Source organism: Callorhinus ursinus, unplaced genomic scaffold (assembly GCF_003265705.2).
Source record: "Callorhinus ursinus isolate GAN/ISIS: 27379988/994484 unplaced genomic scaffold, GSC_fseal_2.0 scaffold42, whole genome shotgun sequence".
NCBI lineage: Eukaryota > Metazoa > Chordata > Mammalia > Carnivora > Otariidae > Callorhinus > Callorhinus ursinus.
This window is the reverse complement of record NW_027397104.1, coordinates 3,007,448-3,035,118: the sequence shown is the minus strand read 5'-3', so window position 1 is coordinate 3,035,118 and position 27,671 is coordinate 3,007,448. Positions and strand designations below refer to the sequence as shown.

The 27,671-nt window shown below is 37.8% G+C and overlaps 2 protein-coding genes across 3 annotated transcripts in view; one reads left to right on the top strand and one right to left on the bottom strand.

Annotated features, from left to right (window-relative positions):
• Positions 1–27,671, top strand: part of UBE2R2 (ubiquitin conjugating enzyme E2 R2) — a 113,604-nt gene that overhangs the window by 58,638 nt on the left and 27,295 nt on the right. For both annotated transcript variants that reach the window (XM_025852877.2, XM_025852876.2), the window contains exon 2: positions 22,462–22,548. In XM_025852877.2, the coding sequence (XP_025708662.1) occupies positions 22,462–22,548 (87 nt within the window). The remainder of the gene's footprint in view (positions 1–22,461; positions 22,549–27,671) is intronic.
• Positions 17,671–27,671, bottom strand: part of UBAP2 (ubiquitin associated protein 2) — a 165,609-nt gene continuing 155,608 nt past the window's right edge. Inside the window, exon 29 of the mRNA XM_073881453.1 lies at positions 17,671–17,749. Within this exon, the coding sequence (XP_073737554.1) occupies positions 17,686–17,749 (64 nt within the window). The 3' untranslated portion in view covers positions 17,671–17,685. The remainder of the gene's footprint in view (positions 17,750–27,671) is intronic.

The following is a 27,671-nucleotide window of genomic DNA, read 5'->3' as shown; positions in this document are numbered from 1 at the left end:
TGGACTAGAAAATAATCTGTACCTCATTTAATAGGTCGTCTGTATTTGTGGCTTATAGATACTTACCTTTTAATTTCACAACTGAATGATGAAATGAAATGATGCATATAAAGCATTTAGTCCAGTGCCTGCCACTTAGTAAGCCTTTGTAAGTATTATTTAATTGCCACTGCCATTTATCATTGTTCACCTATTTCCTCAGTCCAGAAATTTGAGAGTCATCCATGGTTTTTCCCTTTCAGTCTCCAAATCAAATCAGTCACTAGGTCTCATTGATTATGCTTGCTAAATGTCTTAAAGTAAGTCTTCTTGTGTTCATTCCTGCTGTGTCTGCCTTTGTTTTCATGTGTAAGCCTTTCTACATTCTTTTCCCTCTGCCTTTAAGGTCCCTTTCCACTTTGGCCTCAATTTACCTCAGGTATCACCCTTCTGTAAATCTTCCCCTAATCATCAGGCCGAGTTAAGCATTTCTTTCACAGTGCTCTTTCAGTACCTACTAGGTATCTTATTTAAGGCCCTTAATTTGTAATCCTTTCCTTGCATGTCTGTCTTTCCAGTTAGACCATAGCCATTCAGAGGTAGGGATAGTGTTATAATATCTTTGTTTCCTACCTCCCATATTTGGTACCGGCAGTGTGATTGGTGTTCAGTAATATGTTGAATGATTGAGTAAATGAAAATATTAACATAAATCTTCAGGGATCTGAATAACTAAAAACAGATGTCTGATGAGTTCATTGGTATCATTGAGGGTACAGTTAAGAATGGCCTGAGCATTTTATTTATTTTTATTTTTATTTATTTATTTATTTAAGATTTTATTTACTTATTTGACACAGAGAGAGACAGCGAGAGAGGGAACACAAGCAGGGGGAGTGGGAAAGGGAGAACCAGGCTTCCCGCCGAGCAGGGAGCCCAGTGCGGGGCTTGATCCCAGGACCCTGAGATCATGACCTGAGCCGAAGGCAGTCGCTTAACCAGCTGAGCCACCCAGGCGCCCCTGGCCTGAGCATTTTAGAGAAGGCATATAGTAGTAATGGTACAGAAACTATTTCAGAGGTACTTGCCCTTCTGAGTTTATAGGTTGGTCAAGAAAGATAAATGAAGTTGCCTGAAAAAGAGTCTCTCAGAGTTTAAATTACTTCTGTAACAAAAATAACAAAAATGTATATTTTTGGGTGTGACCTTTCAGATTTATTTCTTATATTTTTCTTTTTTTTAAATTTTATTTATTTATTTGACAGAGAGAGACACAGCGAGAGAGGGAACAGAAGCAGGGGGAGCGGGAGAGGGAGAAGCAGGCTTCCTGCGGAGCAGGGAGCCCGACGCGGGGCTCGATCCCAGGACCCTGGGATCCTGACCTGAACCAAAGGCAGATGCTTAACGACTGAGCCACCCAGGCACCCCTATTTCTTATATTTCTTGACATAGCCATATACCAGTTGAATTTATTTTATTTTTATTTTTTTAAAGATTTTATTTATTTGACAGAGACAGAGATAATGAGAGCAGGAACACAAGCAGGGGGAGGGGGAGAGGGAGAGCAGGCTTCCTGCCGAGGAGGGAGCCCGATGCGGGACTCGATCCCAGGACCCTGGGATCATGACCTGAGCTAAAGGCAGACGCTTAATGACTGAGCCACCCAGGCGCCCTACCAGTCGAATTTAAAGCTATAATTCATGAATAAATTGTAAAGGGTAAACTTCAGATATTTAAAACTAGACTGTGTGTATATGAACTTGGTTAAAGGTTATACTGTAGTACACTTTCTTAACAGTTTCAGAAGTAAATGGATAAGGGGCACCTGGGTGGCTCAGTTGGTTGGGTGTCTGCCTTCAGCTCAGGTCATGATCTCATTAACTTAGTTATTTTATTTTGTTTTCATCCCTTAGCACAACAGTAGTGGAATGTCTTCTGGGTAATTTAGGACTGGGCAACTACCTGTGAGTGCTAGGTGTGAGGAACTATTCCATTTTTACAGTTTAAAAAGATACAGATAGTTTGACTGAGCAAAAGCTTATTGATAACTAGGAAATATTTCTGCAGAAGGAACTAGCTGCTTGTATATGCAATGCATAATTTCCAAAATAAAGATGTTTGAATGTGTCACATTCCACGTGTGACCCACAAGACCCTCTAAGGATATCAGATTTCCAAAGTTGTATATATATATATATATATATATATATATATATATATATGTATGAAATATAAATTTATATATATTTAGCTGTAGCTCATTCACTTCATATTTACACATTTTGGAAAGAAAAATATACTGTACTTTTCTATTAGAATAAAAACTTAATAGGTAAAAATTATTAATTGAAGATTAAGATGACCCACTGTGTTTGTCTTCTTGTTAAGCATTTTTTTATATTTATTTGTATACTTCAGGCCTTTGAGTTTATCATTCCAAATGTCAGTTTTCTTTTTCTTTTAAGATTTTATTTATTTTAGATAGAGAACGTACGTGTGCGTGAGAGAGCAAGGGGAGGGGCAGAAGGGGAGGGAGAGGGAGAGAATCTGAAGCAGGCTCCGAGCTGAGCATGGATCCCTGTGCAGGGCTTGATCCCACTGGGATCATGACCTGAGCCGAAAGGAAGAGTCAGACATTTAACCAGCTGAGCCACCCAGGCGCCCATCACATGTCAATTTTCATTGCAAAGCAGATATATAGAAATGTATAGAAAAGTCATGAATAAAAATCTTTCTTTTTAATTTATAAATACATGTTCATGTATCAGTCATCTAGAAGTTAGGCTAGTTCCTTTTTTTTTTTTTTTTTTAATTTATTAGAGAGAGAGCATGAGAGCAGGGTGAGGGGCAGAGGGAGAAGCAGACTCCCTGCTGAGCAGGGACCTCGATGTGGGACTTGATCCCAGGACCCTGGGATCATGACCTGAGCCGAAGGCAGTTGCTTAACTGACTGAGCCACCCAGGTGCCCCTGGGCTAGTTCTTTTAATGACCCATTGACCCACTTCATTCCCTCCTTCACTTCTACCACTATTCTAGTCCCCAGAGATAACTATTGTCAGTAGTGAGAAATACATCTTTAAAGTCTTTTTTTCTATTTATTATATACATGGAATATATATGTGAAAACATAAAAAGAATTCTCAGGTACAGACATTTTTTACATGTTATATATGATATTTACTTTTTAAAGATTTGTTTATTTTAGAGAGAGAGGGAGAGATAATCTCAAGCAGACTGCCCACTGAGCACAGAGCCCAATGTGGGGCAGAATCTCATGACCATGATGCATGACCTGAGTCGAAACCAAGAGTTGGACATTTAACCAGCTGAGCCACCCAAGCGCCCCATGATACATACTATTTTTAAGTAACATCAACCTTTATACTGCCATTTACGTTTTTTACTTAACATATCCTGGGTATCTTTTCTCTGTTGGTGTATATTGGTCTATTACATCTTTTGTAATAGCTATAGAACAGTGTGTCAGAGGAGTAGACCAGTCTTTAGTATTTGAACTAGAAAACACAAATCTGAGTTTATTGCTTGCTTTAGAGCTTTACTGGTCAATCACAGTCTGTCCAAGTAGAGCAGACTACTGATATTTATGTGGTTTTGAGAAGTGTAAAGTTTAGAGATTAGTTTATTTTTTGCAGCCATGGTAGGTTGGCATCAGCAGTGGAAGCAAGATTAGTTGGGTAAGACATTTAATGATTGTTTGGTATTCAGAAGTGTGTTTGAAGTGTGTTCCTGTTGGCAGGCTTTCAGAAGCAAGGGCCTGTCACTGATAGGTTGGCTTGCAAATATATAGTCACCAAGACAAGTTGTTTTTACGTGGGTTTAAAATTCGTTCTTGTTCCATACCCTTAGAACTGTCAGGTATTGATTAAGCAATTTAAAACTGTTTCTGGTGGCTATTTTATTATGGCTACAGAATAATCAGTCTTTTGCTACTAGTATATGAATTCCTTTTTATTCTTGGGGAGATCAAGGATTGTCCAGATCTTTACCAATGTTGTTGATTGTTCTTAAAGATAAGGTTTGGGGGCACCTGGGTTGGCTCAGTTGGTTAAGTGTCTGCCTTTGGCTCAGATCATGATCCCAGGGTCCTGGGATTGAGCCCTGCATTGGGCTTCCTGCTCAGTTGGGGGGTGGGAGCGTCTACTTCTTCCTTTCCCTCTGCTGCTCCCCCTGCTTGTGTGTGTGTGCGCGCGTGCACTCTCTCTCTCAAATAAATAAATTCTTTAAAACACATCAGGGGCGCCTGGGTGGCTCAGTTGGTTAAGCGACTGCCTTCGGCTCAGGTCATGGTCCTGGAGTCCCGGGATCGAGTCCCGCATTGGGCTCCCTGCTCAGCGGGGAGTCTGCTTCTCCCTCTGACCCTCACCCCTCTCATTCTCTCTCTCTCTGTCATTCTCTCTCTCTCAAAAATAAATTAAAATAAAAATAAAAAAAAGATAAGGTTTGATCTTTTTCTCCTTGAAAGTGAAGTCTGATTTTCAATTCCAGTGTCTGTAAGCATCGTCATCCCTTCAAAGGGAGAGTCATTTTCCCCAACTTTACTGTGTTGAATCCTTTTCCTAATTTGAAATGTTGCCTTTATTATTTGCTTAATAACTCCACTCTATATCATTGACCTGATTCATTTCCTCTTTTAATTATTGCAGCTTTATAGGTTGCTTTTTCTGTCTGCTAGGGTAGGGCCCCCCATTACTGTTTTTTGTCAAAAACAGTGTTATTTTCATACATTTTCTCTTTTATATGAATTTTATGATCACCTTGCAAAGTTCCACCATGTTCATTTGGTTAATAGTGGCATCTGTTGCTATTATAATGGTATGATTATACTGGTTATGCAAAGAACCCTAATGCTTTTTTAAAAAAGTATTATTAGTCATCCCCTTTTTTAAAGTTTTTTGTAGGTTTGAAAATTTTCCATAATATGAAGGTAGAAAGAAATAGGGAGTATAATAAACTCCTGTATACCCATCACTCAGCTTCCATAATTAACTCATAGCAAATCTTACTTTATAATCTTACCTTACCCACTCCTGCCCATTATTTTGTAATTGATTTCAGACATCATATCATTTCTTTTTTTGAATATTTCAGCATGTATTTCTAAAGTGTAAAGGCTCCCTTTTAAAAAGTAATCATACTATTATTGCAGTTGAAAAAGTTAGTAATCCCATAATATCCAGTCAACAAAACTCTTACATATTTTTATGTTTTAGCCACTGTCCTAATGCATTTTACAACCATAAACTCATTTAATCCTCAAACCAAGCTGTTTAATAAGTACTAAAACTTTATTTTGCTGATGAGGAAACAGACACAGGTTAAGTATCTTGCTTGAGATAATAGCTCGTGAGTGACAGAGTTGGGAGTCAAACCCAGGCAGTCTAGCGTCTTGAGTGGATATCCTTAACCATTTCTCTTACATGCTGCTTTTTTTTTTTTTTTTTTTAAAGTAGGCTCCACATCCAGTGTGGAGCTCAACAAGGGCCCTGAACTCTGACCCCGAGATCAAGACATGAGCTGAAACCAAGAGTCAGATGCTGAACTGACTGAGCCACCCAGGCTCCCCTTCCATGCTGCTTTTCATATTGTTGCATATCATACGTTCTTTATAAATTTTCATGCAACTAGGGATGCCTGGGTGGCTCATTTGGTTAAGTGTCTGCCTTCAGCTCAGGTCATAATCTCTAGGTCCTGGGATTGAGCCCCTTGTTGGGCTCCTCCCTCAGCAGGGATTCTGCTGCTCCCTCTCCCTCTGCCCCTCCCCTCCTCCTTAGTGCTCTCTCTTGCTCACTCTCTCAAATAAATAAAATCTTTAAAAATTTTTTCATGCAGCTATACCTAGTTACCCCTGCATCTTCTAATATATTTAGTAGTCTAGGAAGACATACTGGGAGACCAAAACATTTGGCTACACAGACAATATTAAATTTTATTGATTATTTCTGTTTCTAGAAAGGACAATCTAATTTCCCCCATAGAAAGTGATAGAGGAGGGGCACTTGGGTGGCTCACTCGTTAAGCATCTGCCTTCGGTTTAGGTCATGATCCCCAGATCCTGGAATCAAGCCCGGCATTGAGCTCCCTGCTCTGCGGGAAGCCTTCTCCCTCTCCCACTCCCCCTGCTTGTGTTCCCTCTCTCGCCGTCTCTCTGGCAAATAAGTAAAATCTTAAAAAGAAAAAAAAAAGAAAGTGATAGAGGAGGTTACATTTTCAACTTATTGTAGAATTCCCTGCTTATTATGGAATTTTCACAGTCTTATCCAGATAAAGATTATATAACTAACAATTAGTAAAGCTTTCTAAAGTACGTACAGATTTTGGAGATGAGATTGATTAAATGGAAAGATAGGAAATGTCTCTTAACTTACTCTGTCCAGCCCACCTTTTCAGTGCTTTTTGGAGTCATTTTTCTAAAATATACATCTTGCTGTTATTTTAAATTAAATACTCTGTAACTTCCTACTATCACCTGAACAAGGTTTCAACCTATCTTCATCCAGTCTTGTTTTATCTTGTAGTTACCAGCAAGCATTCCACTAGCCATACCTGACCATCCTATATCCTTAACTACCACTCTTTGCACCTTGTACCTTCACGCTGTTTCCTCTTCTTTTATCTACCAGGGAACTATTCAGGCAACACCTAACCACAGTACCGGTACATAGTAGCGCTCAGAAAATGTTGAACAAATGAAGTCTTTCCTGTTCTTGCCCAACAGACTAAATCACTTTTCTTTACATAAGAACATATTAAGTGTTCTACTATGATTCTTAGTTGGATTTTGAGGTGGGATGTGTGTGAGATTATTTTCATCTATAGGTCCTCAGTATCCAGACTGAAAATGCTTAATAAGATTTTGAATGAAAAATGGGAAAATAGGCTTATTTACAATTTAAGTTTTAAGAAGTGATTTGGGATTTTATTACTTTTGGTTGGGGACAGTCCAAGATGGTTTATATATATTTTTTTGTTCTCCTACTGCTTCTTGGTCATTTGGAAACCAGCACATGATTTATTTAATGACTTCCTTGTTGTAGTTTGAGAGTATCCTAAATACTATCTTTTTGAGTCCCAGTCAATATTCCAGAATTTTCCTGACCTTGGATCTTAGGAATCTTCAGGCACAGAAAATGTTTAAGGCAGGGCGCCTGGGTGGCTCAGTTGGTTAAGCGACTGCCTTCGGCTCAGGTCATGATCCTGGAGTCCCGGGATCGAGTCCCGCATCGGCTCCCTGCTCAGCAGGGAGTCTGCTTCTCCCTCTGATCCTCTTCCCTCTCATGCTCTCTACCATTCTCTCTCAAACAAATAAATAAAATCTTTTAAAAAAAAAGATAATTAAAAAAAAATGTTTAAGGCAGAGAATAGAAACTGAACTTAGAGTGATCCAGCTGCCCTCTGCACCGTAACTTAAGCTTGTCTGCAGAGAGACCTTTCTGTAAAGGAAGCAGTTGTGAACATCTGTATCTATTCTTCTCAGTACCAGGAATGCATGCCTGTGTTACTAGTTTACTACTTTACTTCCTTAAGATTTCAGAGCTAATCAGATAGGGTTTTATTTAGCCCCATTTTGCTCATTCATGAATGCTGAGCTCTAGGATCAAAACAAATAGAAAAATTTAAAAAGCATATAATACAAAATGGGCCAGGGAGAGGCGTCTAGATTTCTATACTTATTTTTGCTACTTCAGTGCTTTTGGTATAAGAATTTTAATTCTCATTTAATTGCTGATTTTAAGTTTAAGCTTAAGTTCAGTCTTTCAATAGCATTGAGCAGAGGTGACATAACTTATCCTGTTACATAATGAAAAACCATTCAGTAATACAAATTTGGGCAAAATGTGATTGGGAGTTAGCTCCTTGGTCTTTTTTCTTTTAAAGATTTTACTTATTTATTAGAGTGAGAGCATGAGCAAGGGGAAGGGCAAAGGGAGACAGAGAAGCGGACTCCCTTCTGAGCAGGGAGCCCTGTATGGGACTCGATCCCAGGACCTGGAGATCATGACCCAAGCCGAAGGCAGACGCCTAACCAACTGAGCCACCCAGGTGCTTAGCTCCTTGGTCTTTTAATAACTCATAGTACTGTAGCACTTGAAATTTTTGAACCCCACTTACAGCATTTTGGGAAAGTTTGGCTCTATTTTTAAGTACTTCAGGTTGGCCTACTAGATTTAAAAGCAAATACTAAGTTTTCCAGGATTCTAGTTATGTAGATAGAGCTGCAGGAAAATGGGTTACCTAGGCACCTTGTCTTATCTTTCTTGTATTTGTATGCTAAAAATTTCTGGCCAAGTTCAGTTAAGGCATTTATAGGAAACTTTTATAAGAACTTGTTTTTGTGGTATTTATAATTTGTAAAGCTTTCGTATATATTATTTGAGGTATTTTTTTGTTGTGTTTCAAAGTGCTGTGTTACTTTATTTTTAATTTCAATTGTTCATTGCAAGTACATAGAAATAGTTATTTTTGTATTTTGACACTGTATCCTGCAACCTTCCTAAACTCATATTTTTGCTCTAGGAGCTCTTTTTATAAATTCTTTGGGATTTTCTTCATAGACAGTTGTGATCTGTGAATAGAGATGGTTTTAGTTCTTCATTTCTAATCTCTGTGCCTTTTATTTCTTTTCTTTCTTTATTGCATGGGCTAAGACCTCAGTACAGTGTTAAATAGGAGTGATAGGAGTGGACCTCCTTGCCTTACTTCCCATCTCAGAGGAGGGCACATTCAGTCTTTCACCGTTAGGTGTGATGTTAGTTGTAGGGTTTTGTAGATAACCTTTATCCATTTAAAGAAATAACTTCATATTCCTATGTTGCTGACAGTTTTTTTTATTAATTATGAATTGGATGTTTACTTTTTTGTATGCTTTCTCTGCACCTGTTGAGATGATCCTGTGTTTTTCTTTTTTCTTTTTTAAGTCTGTTATGTTAGTCACCATACATTACATCATTAGTTTTTGATGTAGTGTTCCATGATTCATTGTTTGCATATAACACTCAGGGCTCCATTCAATACAGATCCTGTGTTTTTTCTTGTTTAATCTGTTGAATTACAATATTTTACACAGTGTAAAATGAATTACGGTTTTAAAATGTTGAAGTAGTCTTGAATTTCTGTGATAAAACACACTTGGTCACAATTTATTATTCTTTTTAATATATTGCTAGATTCCATTCATAAATACTTTGAGGGTTTTTTTAATCTTTGTTCATAAAGGATATTGGTTTGTAGTTTAATTTCTTAGAATGTGTTTGTCTGGTTTCTATATCAGGGTATTGCTGGCCTCATAAGATGAATTGGAAATTATTTCCCCTTATTGCATTTCCTGCAAGAGTTTATTCAAAATTAGTGTTATTGCTTCCTTAAATATTTGATAGAATTTTCCATTAATGCTGTCTGGCTCAGGAGACTTCTTTCTGTCTACACCCAGTGTGGGGCTTAAACCCACAACCCTGAGATCAAGAGTCACATACTATACCAACTGAGCCAGTTAGGTGCCCCAAAATTCAATTTCTTAATAGATACAGGACATTCAGGTTATATATGTCATCTTAAGTAGCTTTGGTGCTTTGTGCCTTTTGAATTGTCTATTTCATAGACTTTGTTGAATTTTGTGAGCATAAAGTTATATATAATATTTCCTCATCATTCTTTTAATATTGGTAGGATTAGTAGTGCTGTCACCTGTTCTGGTCTTAATACTGGTATTTATACATTTTTTTTAAATTTTTTAATTTTTATTTTTTTAAGATTTTATTTAGTTGACAGAGAGACAGCTGGAGAGGGAACACAAGCGGGGGGGTGGGAGAGGGAGAAGCAGGTTCCTGGCTGAACAGGGAGCCCAATGTGGGGCTCGATTCCAGGACCCTGGGATCATGACCCGAGCCAAACGGGTCAGATGCCTAACGACTGAGTCACCCAGGCGCCCCCGTGTACATTCCCTTTTTTATCTGTTTGGCTAAAGATTTAATCAGTTTTCTTGACCTGTCAGATCTAGCTTCTATTAATGTCTCTCTGCTTGTTTTCACATTTTTCAGTTCCATTGAGTTCCACTTTTATCTTAATTCAGTTTTTTTTCTGCTGGCTTTTGGTTTAATTTCTTAGTTTCCTAATTTTTGTTAAGCAGAAGTTTACACCATTGAATTGAGACCATTCATCTTTTTTTTTTTATTGCGGTGTAGTTGACATTACAATATTATATTAGTTTCGGGTGTACAACATAGGGATTAAACATTTATATACATTACAAAGTGATCACCGTAGTAAATCCAGCTACCATCTCTTACTATACAAAAGTGTTACAGTATTATTAACTATATTCCCTATGTTGTACATTGCACCCCCATGTCTTTTTTTTTTTTTTAAACTGGAGGTTTGTTCCTTTTAATCCCTTTCCTCTATGTTGTCTGCTGCCTCCCTCCCCTCTGACAACCACCAGATTGATCTCTATATTTATGAATGTTTCTGTCTCTGTTTTATTTTTTAGATTCCACATAAAGTGAAATAATTCAGTGTTTGCCTTTCTCTGCCTGACTTATTTCACTTAGCATAATACCTATTAGGTGGTATCGCCCGTATTGTTGCAAATGGCAAGATTTCATTCCTTTTTTTATAGTTGAGTAATACTTCATTGTATATATACACCACATCTTTTTTATCCACTCATCTATCTATGGACACTAAACGTTGCTTCCGTATCTTGGCTTTTGTAAATAATGTTGCAGTGAACATAGGTGTGCATATACCTTTTTGAACTAGTGTTTTCATTTTCTTCAGATGAATACCCAGAAGTGGAATTGCTTGATCATATAGTAGTTCTATTTTTAGTTTTTTGAGGGACTTTCATACTGTTTTCCATAGTGGCTGCACCATTTTGCATTCCATCAAGAGTTCCCTCTTCTCCACATCCTTACCAACACTTGTTATTTTTCTTTTTGATGTTGGCCATTCTGACAGGTATGAGGTTATAATCTCTTTGTGGTCTTGGTTTGCATTTCCCTGATGATTAGTGATGTTGACTCTTTTCATGTGTCTATTGGCCATCTGTATGTCTTTGGAGAAATGTCTATTCAGGTCCTCTGCCCATTTTTAATTGGATTGTTTGTTTTTTTGATAATGAGTTGTGTGAGTTCTTTATTTTGGATATTACCCTCTTATTAGTTATACCACTTGCAAATATCTTCTCCCATTTGGTAGGTTGCCTATTTGTTTTGTTTCTTTCACTAGGTAAAATCTTTTTAGTTTGGTGTAGCCCCATTTGCTTATTTTTGCTTTTGTTTCCCTTGCATGAGGAGCTAGATCCTCCCCTCCCAAAATATTGCTCAGACAGATGTCTAAGAGTTTACAGCCTATGTTTTCTAGAACTTCTAGGAGTTTTAGGTTTCCAGTCTTAAAAACATTTAACTCTTTATTTTCTTTGAGTTTTTTTGTATATGGCATAAAAAAGTGGTAATTTCATTCTTTTGCATGTAGGTGTCCAGTTTTGCCAGAACCATTTATTGAAGAGACTTCCCCATTGTATATTCTTGTCTTCTTTGTCGAAGATTAATTAACCGTATAAGTGTGAGTTTATTTCTTGACTGTTCTATTCCACTGATCTGTGTGGCTGCCTTTGTGTTAGACCATACTATTTTGGTTATTATAGCTTTTAGTGTAGTTTGAAATTAGGGAGTATAAGGTGCTTCCAGCTTTGTTCTTCTTTCTCAAGATGGCTTGGGCTATTCAGGATCTTTTGTGATTTCATAGAAATTTTCAGATTATTTGTTCTAATTCTGTCAAAAGTGCCATTGGTACTTTGATAAGGATTGGGTTGAATCTAGATTGTTTTGGGAGTATGGACATTTTAACTGTATTCTTCCATAAGCACAGTATGTATTTCCATTTATTTGTGTCCTCTCTAGTTTCTTTCATCAGTGTTTTTGTTATAGTTTTCAGAATACAGGTCTTTCACCTCCTTGGTTAAATTTATTCCTAGGTATTTTATTCTTTTTGATACAATTGTAAATAGGATTTTTTTTGTTTCCTTTTTTTAATTTTTATTTAAATTCAATTAATATATAATGTATTATTGGTTTCAGAGATAGAGGTCAGTTATTCATCAGTCTTATATAATACCCAGTGCTCATTACATCACTTGCCCTCCTTAATGTCCATCACCCAGTTACCCCATCCCCCCACCCATCTCCCCTCCAGCAACCCTCGGTTTGTTCCCTATGGTTAAGAGTCTCTTATGATTTGTCCCCCTGTTCTTTTATTTTTTTCCTCTGTTTTGTTTCCTAAATTCCACATATCAACAAGATTGTATGGTAATTGTCTTTCTCTGATTTGGTTATTTCGCTTAGCTTAACACCCCCTAATTCCATCCATGTCGCTGCAAATGGCAAGATTTCATTTTTTTTTGATGGCTGAGTAGTATTCCAGTGTGTGTGTGTGTGTGTGTGTGTGTGTGTGTGTGTGTGTGTGTGTATACCACATCTTCCTTATCCATTCATGTGTTAATGGACATCTGGGCTCTTTCCATAGTTTGGCTGTTGTGGACATTGCTGCTGTAAACATTGGGGTGCACGTGCCCCTTCTGATCACTACATGTATCTTTGGGGTAAATACCAAATAGTGTAATTGCTGGGTTATAGGGTAGCTCTATTTTCAACCTTTTGAGGAACCTCCATACTGTTTTCCAGAGTGGCTGCACCAGCTTTCGTTCTCACTAACAGTGTAAGAGGTTTCCCCTTTCTCCGCATCCTCACCAACATCTGTCATTTCCTGACTTGTTAATTTTAGCCATTCTGCCTTGGTGAGATGATATCTCATTGTGGCTTTGATTTGTATTTCCCTGATGCGAAGTTATATTGAGCACTTTTTCATGTGTCTGTTGGCCATTTGGATGTCTTCTTTGCAGAAATATGTGTTCATTTCTTCTGCCCATTTCTTGACTGGATTATTCTTTGGGGGTTGAGTTTGATAAGTTCTTGATAGATTTTGGATGCTAACCCTTTATCAGATATGTCACTTGCCAGTATCTTCTCCCATTCTGTCAGTTGACTTTTGGTTTTGTCGACTGTTTCCTTTGCTGTGCAAAAGCTTTTTATTTTGCTGAAATCTCAGTAGTTCATTTTTGCCTTTGTTTCCCTTCCCTTTGGAGACCTGTCTAGCAAGAAGTTGCTGCAGCCAAGGTTGAAGAGGTTGCTGCCTGTGTTCTCCTCAAGGATTTTGATGGATTCCTGTCTCACATTTAGGTCTTTCATCCATTTTGAGTCTATTTTTGTGTATGGTGTAAGGAAATGGTCCAGTTTCATCTTCTGTATGTGGCTGTCCAGTTGTCCCAACACCATTTGTTGAACAAACTGTCTTTTTTCCATTGGATATTCGTCCCTGCTTTGTTGAAGATTAGTTGACCATAGAGTTGAGGGTCAATTTCTGGGTTCTCTATTCTGTTCCATTGATCTGTATGTCTGTTTTTGTGCCACTACCATACTGTCTTTATGATGACAGCTTTGTAATAGAGCTTGAAGTCTTTGATTGTGATGCGACCCACTTTGGTTTTCTTTTTCAGCATTCCTTTGGCCATTCAGGGTCTTTTCTCGTTCCATACAAATTTTAGGATTATTTGTTCCAGCTCTGTGAAAAAAGGTGATGGTATTTTGATAGGGATTACATTGAGTGTATAGATTGCTCTAGGTAGTGTCGACATTTTAACAATATTTGTTCTTCTAATCCATGAGCATAGAATGGTTTTCCATATTCTTGGTTTCTTTTCTGATAGTTCATTAGCATATAGAAATGTAATTGATTTGTATGTATTAATTTTATACTGCAACATTACGGAATTCATTAATTCTAATAGTTTTTTGGTGAAGTCTTTAGGGTTTTTTATGGTATCATGTTATCTGCAAATAATGACAATTTTACTTATTCTTTTCCAATTTGGATGCCTGCCCCTTCCTCCCTTTGTCCTCCCCTACCCCCTTTTCTCCCTTTCTCCTCTCTCTCTCTTTTTTTTTTTTTTTAAGATTTTATTTATTTGTCAGAGAGAGAACAAGCAGGGGTATCGGCAGGCAGAGCAAGAAGCAGGCCCCCCTCTGAGCAAGGAGCCTGATGCAGAACTTGATCCCAGGACCCTAGGATCCACCCAGGCGTGTCTCTTTCTCTTCCTTTTCCTTTTCCTTTCCTCTCTTTTCTTGTCTGATTGATGTGGATACGACCTCCAATACTATGTTGAATAAAAGTGTCAAGAGTGGGCATTCTTTTCTTGTTCCTGATCCTAGAGGAAAAGTTTCCAGCTTTTTACCATTAACTGTGATGTTATCTGTGGCTTTGGTACATAAGGCCTTTATTACGTTGTGGTGTGTTCCCTCTGTACTCACTTTGTTGAGAGTTTTTATCTTAAATGGATGCTGAATTTTATTTTTTAAAAGACTATTTATTTGAGAGAGAGACACACACACACACAAACACAGAGAAGGAACACAAGCAGGGGGAGTGGGAGAGGGAGAAGCAGACTTCCTGCCAAGCAGGGAGCCCGATGTGGGGCTCAATCCCAGGACCCTGGGATCATGACCTGAGCCGAAGGCAGATGCTTAACGACCTGAGCCACCTAGGCGCCCCTTTTCTCTCTCTCTCATTTTTTTTTTTTTTTTTTAGATTTTATTTATTCATTTGAGACACAGAGATAGAGAGAGAGAGAAAGCATGAGCAGGGAGAGAGGCAGAGGGAGACGCAGGCTCCTCGCTGAGCCAGGAGCCCGATGTGGGGCTCGATCCCAGGACTCTGGGATCATGACCTGAGCCGAAGGCAGACGCTTAACCATCTGAGCCACCCAGGCGCCCCTCTCTTTTTTTTTGATGATTCTCGCTAGAGGTTTTTTTTTTTTTAAGACTATTTATTTATTTATTTGTCAGAGAGAGAGAGGGAACACAAGCACGGGGAGCGGGAGAGAGAGAAGCAGGCTTCCTGCTGAGCAGAGAGCCTGATGCAGGGCTCAATCCCAGGATCCTGGGATCATGACCTGAGCTGAAGGCAGACGCGTAACGACTGAGCCACCCAGGTGCCCCTGGCTAGAGGTTTATCAGTTTTATCTTTTCAAAGAATAAGCTCTTATTTCATTGATCTTTTCTATTGTTTTTTAGTCTGTATTTTACTTTTTTGTGGTCTGGTCTTTATTATTTCCTCCCTTTTACTAACCTTGGGCTTTGTTTATTCTTCTATTTCTAGTTCCTTTAGGTGGATGGTTAGATTGTTTATTTGAGATTTTTCTTGTTTCTTGAGATAGGCCTGTATTGCTATAAACTTCCCTCTTAGAACTGTTTTTGCTGTGTCTTTACATCCATCCTAGTAGATTTGAAGTGGTATCATTATGTTTTTGATACTCATTTCCCTGTGGCTAATGATGTTGAGCATCTCTTCTTGTGCTTATTGGCCATTTGTTTATCTTTTTTGGAGAAATGTTTATTCACATACTTTGTCCATTTTTCAGTTGAGTTATAGGTTCCCCCTACTCTTTGAAAGTAGAGTGTTCCTATGAAAACTTTTATAAGGGGTGCCTGGGTGGCTCAGTCAGTTAAATGTCTGCCTTCAACTCAGGTCACGTTCTCAGGGTCCTGGGATCGAGCCCCACGTCAGGCTTCCCTGCTCAGCAGGGAGTCTGCTTCTCCCTCTCCCTCTGCTGCTCCCCCTTCTTGTACTCTGTACTCTGTAAATAAATAAAATCTTAAAAAAAAAAAGAAAACTTTTATAAGCCAAAATGGTATAAAGTGAAGAGAAGCACTTACTATTAATTTATATGGAAAAAAATTTGAGTGTTCCTAGACCCAAACATAACTTCTCTTAGGCTTTTCTGATACCTTTGGGCATATCTTACCAACAGATACACAAATAAATCCAGATAAAGCACAGATGCTCACAGACACAGTTCAAAGCTATGGTGGTGAGATGCTGAAGGACCTTGGCAGTGCTACATTTGTTGCTCAGGGTGCACACTACTTCTATAACAGCTTGCAAAACAAACACTGAATTCTATTTTCACTTTTTGTGTTTTTTCCCACAGAAATGAAAATCCTCTTTAGATTTTTTTTTCTGTTAGTGAAAATAGGTACTAATGTTCTTCTGTAAAAAGCAAAGTGGTGTGATGTGAACTTTTGAAAAGCAAGGGATACCTGTATTCCTCTTTATTGTTTAGTTATAAACATTCTTTTTTTTTTTTTAATGATTTTTAAAGATAAAGAGCGTGAGCTAGCAGGGTAGGGAGGAGCAGAGGGAGAGAGAGTCCCAAGCTGACTCCACATTGAGTGCGGAGCCCTGCTCAATCCCACGAGCCTGAGATCATGACCTGAGCTGAATTAAGAGTTGGATGTTTAACTGACTGTGCCATCCAGACGCCTCTAATTATGAACATTCTTTACATATTCTGGATATGTATCCCTTACCAGAAGAATAATTTGAACATTTTTTTCTCATTCTGTGGGTTTTTTCATTTTCTTTATGGTGCATGTCTTTTGTTCCTTCTCAAATTCCTGTTACATGTATGTTACACCTTTTTGTAGTTGTCCCACAGTCCTTGGATATTCTGGTTTTTTCAGCCTTTGTTCTCTTTCCTTTTCAGTTTTCATGAATTCTTTTGATATAACCTCTAGCTCAGAGATTCTTTCCTCAGCTGTGTCCAGTCCTAATAAGCTCATCAAAGGCATTCTTCGTTTTTGTTACAGTGTTTTTTAATCTCTAGCATTTCTCTTTGGTTCTTTCTTAGGATTTCCATCTCTCTGCTTACGTTGGCTGGCTGTTTTTGCATGCTGTCTACTTTGTTAAAATCCTTAGAATATTAATCAGTTATTTTTAAATTCCCAGTCTGATAATTCCAAAATCTATGCCATATTTTTCATTGTGATAAATGCTCTCTTTATTTTTTATTTCTCTTTCTTGTATGCTTGTGATTTTTTTCTTGATAGCTGGATATGATGTACCCAGGTATAAGGAACTCTAAATAGGTCTCAGTAATATGGTGGTAAGGTGTTGGGGGAGGGGGAAGCGTTCTCTCCTCCTGTGTTTAGGGCTCAGTCTTTCAGTGAGCCTTTGCCTCTGGATTGTGAACTTATCACAAGAGTTTTTCAGTCTCTTCCTCTTTTTTCTTCTTGTCTAACTTTGTTCTTTTTCAAGACTGTTTGGGCTGTTCTGGGTCCCCTGAATTACAACCTTATATGAATTTTAGTACGAGCTTTTCCATATCTATAAGGAAGGAAACTGGAATTTCCATAAAATGATGTTGAATTTGAAGATCAATTTGGGGAGGATTGCTGTCTTAACAGTATTAAGTCTTGCAATCCATGAATATGCAGTATCTTTCCATTTGTTTAGGTCTTTAATTTCTTTCAACAGTGTTTTGTATTTTTCAGAGTATAAGTTTTGTGCCACTTTGGTTAAATTTATTTTTAAGTATTGTTTTTGATGCTGTTGTAAATGATATTTTCTTAATTTTCCTTTCAGTTTATTTAAATGATACCATATGGAAATATAATTGATGCTGGTATAGTGATCTTTTATCTTGCAACCTTGATGAACTTGTTTACTTGTTCTAATAACTTTGAGTGGATTCGTTTGAATATTTTATATACAAGGTCAGGTTATCTGCAAATACATATAACTTTACTTTCTTTCCAACCAAGATACCTTTTATTTCATTCCCTTGCTCAGTTGTCTTAGCTAGCATCTTCAGTGTAGTCTTGAACAGAAGTAGTGAGAGCAGACATCCATGTCTTGTTTCTGAAAGTAAGGGAAAAGCATTAAGTCTTTCACTGTTAATTACAGTGTTAGTTAGGGTTTTTAAAATCAATGTTCTTTATCAAATTGAGGAATTTACCTTGTATTCCCTTGTTGGGTGTTTTAAATCATGAAGGGGTATTCAATTTTTGAGTTGTTCTTAGTGGTTGTCTGGGGGACATCTTGTAACTAAAGTAGATCATTTAATACCATCTTAATTTCAATAGTATACAAAAATTTTGCTTCTAGGCATACAGTTGGCCAACAGAACATGAAAAGATGTTCAGCATCACTAATCATCAGGGAAATGCAAATCAAAACCACAATGAGATATCACCTCACCCCTGTCAGAATGACTAAAATCAAAAACACAAGAAACAACAAGTGCTGGTGAGGATACGGAGAAAAAGGAACCTTTGTACACTGTTGATGGGAATGTAAACTGATGCAGCCACTGTGGAAAACACTATGGAGGTTCTTAAATTAAAAACAGGGGCACTGGGTGGCTCAGTCGGTTAAGTGTCTGCCTTTGACTCAGGTCATGGTCCCAAGGTCCTGGGATCGAGCCCCACATTGGTCTCTGTCGGGCTTTCTGTTCAGCAAGGAGCCTGCTTCTCCCTCTCCCTGTGCCTGCCGCTCCCCCTGCTTGTGCTCTCTCTCTCTCAAATAAAATAATATCTTTAAAAAAATTAAAAATAGACTGCATCACCATATGATCCAGTAATTCCACCACTGGGTATTACCCAAAGAATATGAAAACACTAACTCAAAAAGATATATGCATCCCTGTGTTTATTGCAGTAGCCAAATGTGGAAGCAACCCATGTGGCCATCCAAGATAAATGGATAAAGAGAACGTGGGGTGTGTGTATATACATACGTACACACACATGCGTGCACACACACAGTGGAATATTACTCAGCCATAAAAAAGAATGAAACTTGGCATTTGTAACAACATGGATGGTAAAATGCTAAGTGAAATAGGTCAAAGAAAGACAAATACCATATGATTTCACTAATATGTGGAATTTAAGAAACAAACAAAAAAGACAAAAAAGTAGAGAACAAACTGATGGTTGCCTGAGATGGGAATGTTGGGTGAAATAAAGTGAAGGGAATTAAGAGTATACTTACTGTGATGACGATAGAGAGCAAACGGATGGTTGCCTGAGATGGGAGTGGTTGGGTGAAATAAAGTGAAGGGAATTAAGAGAACACTTATTGTGATGAGCACTGAGTAATATATAGAATTATTGAATCACTGTGCTGTACATCTGGAACTAATATAACACTATGTTAAAAAAACCACTATGTTAATTACACTGGAATTAAAAAATAAAAATTTGAAAATTTTGCTTCTTCATAAGTCTGATCCTTCCCATTTACTTTTCTCTTATTGCCACACAAATGTGCCCATCAGGATTTATAATTATTATATTATGTATTTGTCTTTTAAATCAGATGGGGGGGGCGTCTGGGTGGCTCAGTCGTTAAGCGTCTGCCTTCGGCTCAGGTCGTGATCCCAGGGTCCTGGGATTGAGCCCCACATCGGGCTCCCTGCTTGGCGGGAAGCCTGCTTCTCCCTCTCCCATTTCCCCCTGCTTGTGTTCCCTCTCTTGCTGTGTCTCTCTATCAAATACATAAATAAAATCTTTTTAAAAAAATCAATCAGGAGGGGAAAAAAGATATAAACCAAAAAATACATTTATAATGTATGCTAATTATGAGTTATTTGTCTAGTAATGTCTTAATTCGCCTTCATTTTTTGAGGAATAGTTTTGCTGGATGTAGAAATTTTGGTTGGTAAGTTTTGTTCTTTCAGCACTGTTTTCTGGCTTCTGATTAGAAGTTATCTCTTATTGAGGATTCCTTGTGCTTGATTAATTGTGCTCTTGCTGCTTTCAAGATTGTCTTTGGCTTTCAACAGTTTGTTTATGATATATCTAGATGTGGATCTTTGTGAGTTTATTCTGCTGGCAATTGTTGAACTTCTTGTTTATGAGGCTTAACGTTTTTCATTAAATTTGGATGTTTGGGGTCATTATTTTATCAAATATTTTTTGTCCATTTGTTTCCTCTCCTGCTGGGAATCCCAGTAATGCGTATGTTGGTTTCTGAGTCACATTTGTTTTTATTTCTTTAGATGGGGTAATCTAAATTGACATATCTTCATTTTCACAAATTCTTTTTTCCTCTTATTCAGATCTGCTGTTCAGCCCATCTAGCTTTTTGTTGTTGTTATTGTACTTTTGACCACAGTTCATAGTTGGTTTTTTTCCCTCAAAAAACTATTCATTTTATTTTTTATAATTTTTCTTTATTGATATTCACAATGTGCTAAAATATTTTTTTTCCTCATACTGTCCTTAGTTCTTCAGCCACAGTTTCCTTTAATCCTTTAAACAATGCAGCTGATTTAAGGACTTGTCTGATAAATTCAGTATCTGGGCTTCTATTTTCTATTGTTTGGTTTTTTACCCTGTATATGGGCCATACTTTGTAGGTTGTTTTTTTCCTCATGTTCTGTAGTAATGTGTTGAAAACTAGTTGGATGTTTAAGTAATAAAATGTGGCAACAGAATTTTTTCTTGCTGTTTACTGTGATTGTTTCCTTGTTTAATTAGTTTTCTGACCCAATTCTGTTTTGTCTATATTCTTGTGTTTGGCCAGTAAAGACTCCACTTGGTTAGCTAAGCAGTCAGCTAATGATTAAACAGTGATTCCTTAGTTTGATTTGATTTGATTTCCTGGAACTGACAAGTTCCCTGGGCATTGTAGAGCAGCTCTGTGTGCATGTTGAGGCACACCTTTAACACTCAGCTAGCCAGTTTTGAACTCTGCCTTAGCCTTTAGTTCCTCCTTGTGCAGATCCTCAAATTCAGCCAGAGATGATAGTTTAGGGCCTTCTAATGAATTCTCATGACTTTCCTGAGTGTGTGTATAGCCTCTACACATGCACAGCACCACACATGGGCCTAGTCTTCTATATTCTTAGGAATTTGTTAGAGTTTTTCAAAGCCCTTCTGTGTATCTCATATCCTTGCTTTCCCTATTAAATTTTTTGGTTAGTCTGTTGTTCGACCTAACAGGCAGCTTTGAAGTTCAATATTTGTCTATCATTGTCAACACCACACCCAAGGAAAATTATTTTGATACTGTCCAAGTTACAGATCAGGTCAAATATAGATAACCTTGCAAGTGAATTTTTCTAGGGAAGTATCAGAAAGGTCAGATAGTGACAATTCTTTGGGATTAAGGCTTTGAGGAAATTTCAGCACATTGTTGCTGCTTGTCTTCACTTTAAATGTGATCTGTTAGTTTTAAGGTTACCATAGCTCTGGAGATCAGGGCTTGGGACTAGGGCATGTTAAGACACCACAGAGTTCACTGTTCTTATTGAGGGTCAGCTCTTTTTCTTAAATAGATGCTCTTTGAATTCCTGCAAACCTTTGGTTATTTTCTAAATTCTGTAAAATTGATTCTTAAAATTTTTGCTAATTTTCTCGTTGCTTTTATTGAAGAAAGAAATTTTGAGTGTCCTGACTTGCCATGTTGGTTTTAGCTTATTTACTCTTAGCTTGTCCTTTCTGTCCCTTCCTCAGGCTCTTTTACTGTACTGTTAGATGAGGGTCTTTCTGGGTTTCTTCGTATTTGAAATACGGGATACTGCCAAGGACAGTCAACTGCAGTTATTTAGAATAGCAAAAGAGTGAAAACAACCCAAATGTTTCAAAATAAATCGTTTTTTTTAATGTTTTGTCTATATATTCATATGATGGAATATTACAGAGTGACTAACAATCATGTATTTGGAGACTATTTTATAGGAAAATGTATGATTATGGATGGGAGAAAAGTATAAAATGCAGTATATGCAAATTTTTGAAAATAAGTTTTGTAAAGAAATAAACACGTATACACCAAAATTAACTGCTGGAAGGAGGTGTATCAAAATAGTAGCATTTCAGAGAAAGACAATTATCATATGATCTCACAGATATGTAGAATTTGAGAAACAAGGCAGAGGATAATAGGGGAAGAGAGGAAAAAATGAAACAAGATGAAACCAAAGAGGGAGACAAACCACAAGAGACTCTTAATCTCAGGAAAAAACTGAAGGTTCCTGGAGGGGAGAGGGGTGGGAGCGATGGGGTGGCTGGGTGATGGACATTGGGGAGGGTATGTGTTGTGGTGAGCGCTGTGTATTCTGTAAGACTGATGAATCACAGGCCTGTACCCCTGAAACAAATAATACATTATGTTAATAATAAAAAATAGTAATAAAGGATAGTGCATGATTAGAAAAAATGGTAGGATTTATTATTTCTGGGTGGTAGTTAGGTGAGTTAAAAACTGTATTATGTACCACAAAGTTGTGTTAATTATTTTTTGTGATAAAATGCAGTAATTAGTGTGATACACCTGTACCTATACTGTTTTTCACTCTTATGAGTTTAATTAAAAATTATATGGCTGTTGAGTTTTGATGATTTAACATAAGCTTTTATAAATATTTGAAGAGATGCTGTAAGAACGTGTTAATAATACCTGACATTGGCGCTAACAAAAAATGTATATGAGCAGTTGTTAATCCTAAGAGTCTACTCTGTAGGAAGGAGTTTTTGTTGCACTGGGGTATAATAAGGTGAATTATTAGGCAGATGAAAAACATGTAGTCTGATTTATTTGCATTTCATTTTTTTTCTTTTCAGGCGCATATTAAATTTCCTATTGACTACCCATATTCACCACCTACCTTCAGATTCTTGACCAAAATGTGGCACCCCAACATTTATGAGGTAAGAGACATATGTTGTGAATTTCTCTGAAGATGTACTTTTTAGAAACAGTCCTTTAAAATAACCTTTATATCTCCATATGCTGTAGCCACAAGGGAGTATTCATGGTTCCCCACTTTTAGTTAGTAATCTCTAGTTTAATTGTTCAAAATTGAAGGTAGTTTTATAATACCACTGTATATTATATTTAAGAATAAGGTTTTAGGGGCGCCTGGTTGGCTCAGTCATTGAGCGTCTGTCTTCGGCTCAGGTCATGATCCCAGTGTCCTGGGATGGAGCCCCACATCAGGCTCTCTGCTCCGCGGGAAGCCTGCTTCTCCTTCTCCCACTCCCCCTGCTTGTGTTCCTGCTCTCGCTATCGCTCTCTTTCTCTGTCAAATAAATAAATAAAATCTTAAAAAAAAAAAAAAGAATAAGGCTTTAAACCTTTGTTACTTATTGCTAAGATTATTATAATGCCTATGTGTTAAGACTTGCATTTCAAAAATTTAGTATATATAAAGTCATACAAATTAGTGTACCTATCCTATAGCGTCACAACAGTGGTCACCTGTTGCTGTGATCAGAAATTGAGCTTTTTAGGGGAATTTATCCTACTGCATTTGGACTGGCCTCCTTTTAGGAATTGCTCAGAACAGTTGAGAACCTCTTTTAGAATAAATCCAAGGTGAGGTTCTTTTACTGGACAAATTCACATGCCTTCAGGAGTCTTTTCTAGTTTTGTTGGTGAAATGTACTTACCTTTGGGCTAATCTGTAAGGATGCTAGAATGATGCATTTTGTTTCTCAGGATAATTATGTCAGGATCCTGTAAAATATCCTTAGAGTCTACTCGTTTACCATTCTGTAATATTTTTCATTGTAATAAGGCTCTAAGGTGGTTTCATTTTATTGAAGCTGTGGTCTAAGCATAAAATTGCTTTTTAAAATTGGCAGCATTAGTTATGATAGTCCCTTTTATTGGCCTGTTGGATATTGGGAAACTCCTTTGCTCCAGAAACAGAGGCAACATAGTCTTTGAATTGCTTGTGGGCAAGAAATGGAGAACTTACTCTAGAGTCCTGAATTTGGATCTCCATCTGTATAAATTAGCACACTGGAGCATCTTTAGTTTTTTTCACAACTTGCTTTTTCTTTGAGGTAGTATCTTCGTTTTGTTTGTTTTTTTCTTTTCTATTTATTTATTATTTATTTATTTGAGAGAGAGAGAGTGTGTGTGTGTTTGTGTGTGTGTGTGTGTGTGTGTGTGTGTGTGTGGGCGGATGGGGGAGTGGCAGAGGGAGAGAGAAAATCCCAAGCAGACTCCCACCTGGGTACGGAGCCCAACTCGGGGCTCAGTCCCACAATCCTGAGATCATGACCTGAGCTGAAATCAAGAGTCAGTCACTTTAACTAACTGAGTCACCCAAGTGCCCCTCTTTTTTTTTAAGAAGCGGGGAGGGGCAGAGGGAGAGAGAGAGAGAATCTTAAGCAGACTCCATGCCCAGCAAGGAGTCACACATGGGGCTCAATCTGACAACCCTGAGATCTTGACCGAAATCAAGAGTCAGATTTTTTTTTTTAAAGATTTTATTTATTTGTCAGAGCAGAAGCGGGGGAGCAGCAGGCTTCCTGCTGAGCAAGGACCCCGATGTAAGACTTGATCCCGGGACCCTGGGATCATGACCTAAGCTGAAGGCAGCTGCTTAACCAACTGAGCCACCCAGGCATCCCAAGAGTCAGATGTTTAACTGACTGAGCCACCCAGGGACCCCTCTTTTCTTCTTCACATAGAACAAACTGGTGCTCAAAAGGTGATACATAGTTACATTTCCAGAAATAAGCTCCCAGAATATTGTTTTAGTATCTTTAGTATTTGACATAATCACAATATGAATAAACAGTAGTAAATACCTTATATTATTCTGTATAACTAAGTTACCCATTGTAGGAGAGAGATATAGAAGCAATTCGCTGTTTCATAAGTTCAAAGTGATTTCAGTACACATAGAAATATTTTTGTGTCTCTGTCCATGTAATATATATAGAGATTTTATTTATTTTTAGATAGATAGATAGATTTTAGATAGCAAGAGAGAAGTGAGAAGACACAAGCTTTTGTTTTGCTATTGAGAACTAATTTACCATAAAGCCATGTATTCACTTGTTTCCATCTCAAGTTATCTAATTTCCAAATCCCTCTCAAATAAGAAACAAAAAACAAAGGAAAGAATTCAAAACTGTGAAGGATTAAAATGTAGGTAAACTCCCCTTTCCAATATGTTCTCACTATTAAGGTAGGCCATTTAGTTCTGTCTCCTTAAGATTTAGCATTGGATCATTATCTTTAAAAATATTTTTCATATTCATAATAAAATTTTCAGTGGTAAAATAATGCATACATACCTTACAAATATGCAGTTGTTTTCCATGCCATAAAAGTTTTCTTTTAAAAGAAGTGATAAGTCATAGTTAGCAATTTAATTTGATGTAGTCATGGTGGTCATAAGAAACTCTTCTCACATAAGTTATCTTTGCTACATTTAGAAATGGTATCAGAATTGAACTCTTTTAAAGATTTATTTATTTTAGAGAGCATGCACATGAGTGGGAAGGGCAGAGTAAGAGGGAGAGAGAATCTCACTGGTCATGGAACCTGATGTGGGACTCAGTTTCACAACCCTGCGATCATGACCTGAGCCTAAACCAAGAATCAGATGCTTAACCAACTGTGCTACCCAGGCGCCCCAGAATTGAGCTTTTTGAGGGCCTATGTCAGTATTTGTGATTCTAGAGAATAGGGCTCTTGCTTCTTGGCCAAAGGGATATTCTTGGTGGTGGTTCTCTACTCACCCACCTGTGTTGTCCCCTAAGGTGGACACATGGTGAACCTCAATATCCAATTGTTCTAGTCACTAAAAAGTTTACTGCAGAGTTATTTATAATAGAACTGCAGGGGAGGGAAGGACAATGAAACAACCCAATCAAAAAACAAAAGCAGACTACTCAAATGCCAGAAAAAGGGACTTGATGAAAGAGTTTTTGATAGGGGATCCTGGGTGGCTCAGTTGGTTAAGCGTCTGCCTCCGGCTTAGGTCATGATCTCAGGGTCCTGGGATGTCCTGCGTTGCAGGGAGCCTGCCTCTCCCTCTGCCTGCCACTCCCCCTGCTTGTGCTCTCTCTCCCTCTCTCTGACAAATAAATAAATAAATAAATAAATAAATAAATAAATAAATAAAATCTTTAAAAAATTTAATATGAACTTGTCATCAATCATTCTACTCCTATCTGCTTTGTAATATGTTGAGTGAGCTCAAAAATACAGTTTCCTGGTTACATACAGGTAACTGCATATTCAATGTAGACAACCAGCAAACCCTACTTGCCCCACAGACCATGTATTAAAATGAGGTTTTCATACATACTGTAATTCACTATGAACTTTACAGCTATGGCAACTCAGAATCTCCCTGTTCTTTATCATTTATTTAAAAAAATTGGGGGCTGCGCCTGGGTGGCTCAGATGGTTGGGCGTCTCCCTTCAGCTCAGGTCATGATCTCCAGGTCCTGGGATCAAGCCCCACATCAGGCTCCCCGCTGGCTCAGCGGGGAGTCTGCTTCTCCCTCTCCCTCTGCCTCTCCCCCTGCTTGTGTGCTCTCTCTGTCTCTGTCTCTCTCAAATGAATAAATAAAATCTTTTTATTTTATTTTATTTTTTTTAAAGATTTTATTTATTTATTCATGAGAGACAGAGAGAGGGAGAGAGAGAGAGGCAGAGGGAGAAGCAGGCTCCCAAGGAGCAGGGAGCCGGATGCGGGACTCGATCCCAGGACTCTGGGATCATGACCTGAGCCGAAGGCAGACGCTTAACCATCTGAGCCACCCAGGCACCCAATAAAATCTTTTTTTAAAAAAGTTAAAACTAAATAAAATATTTTTTTTTTAGGGGTGCCTGGGTGGTTCAGTCGGTTAAGCATCTGCCTTTGGCTCAGGTCGTGATCCTAAAGTCCAGGCATCAAGCCCCACTTCAAGCTCCCTGCTCAGTGGAGAGCCTGCTTCTCCCTCTCCCTCTGCCTGCCTCTCTGCCTATTTGTGCTTTCTCTCTCTCTGTCAAATAAATAAATAAAATCTTATTATTTTTTTTTTTTAGAATATACTGATTTTTTTAGAGTAGTTTTAGGTTCACTGCAAAACTGAATGGAAAACACAGTACTTGATGATCTTTATGATACAGTATTTTTAAATTTTATTGTTTTAATAAAGATTAAAATTAGATCCTACTGTTTTAATAGGCTTTTCCTAAGACATGTTGTCTTGGGCTGCCATAACAATATCATATAGGGAATGGCTTAAACAAAAGAAATTTATTTTTTCATAGGTTAGGAAACTAGAAGTCCAACATCAAGGTACCAGCATGGTTTGTTTCTGAAGACTCTTATGGCTTATCTCTGTGTCCTCACATGGCTTGAGTAGAGAGCGAGCTAGCTCTCTGGCATCTTGTATAAGGTTTTTTGCCAAGTCTATAGAACCGTAACTTTTTGGAATAATAAAATTTAGGCTTTGTGAGTGGTGAATGGGCCTAATTACACATAGTTTATGATCTTTGTAATAATTTAGGTAGATGGTATGCCATTATCAACTTTTCAGAAATTGAAAGAACTGCATATGTCAAGAGTCCTTTACAATAAAGCTGTAATCATAAATTATATTTTAATATTATACAGAAGAGACTAGGTAAAAGCAATAGTAATACTGTATTAGGGTTCTCCGGAGAAATAGAACCGATAGCATATATAGAGATATATATTAGAGGAGGTTTATTATACAAGTTGGCTCACATGGTTATGAAGTCTGAGAAGTTGCACAATCTCTGCAAGTTGTAGAACTGGGAAAGCTGGGAGTATAATTTAGACTGAATCCGAAGGCCTGGGAACTAGGGAGCTGCTGGTGCAAGTCCTAGAGTACCAAGACCCAAAAACGCAGAGTTCCATTGTTCCAGCTCAGGAGAATTTGTCCTTTGCCATTTTGTTCTATTCAGGCCCTCATCAGAATGGTGGATGCTTGTCCCATTAGGATCCCTATCCCCGTTATGATGGATATTCTTTACTTAGTCTACTGATAGAAATATTAATTTCTTCTGGAAA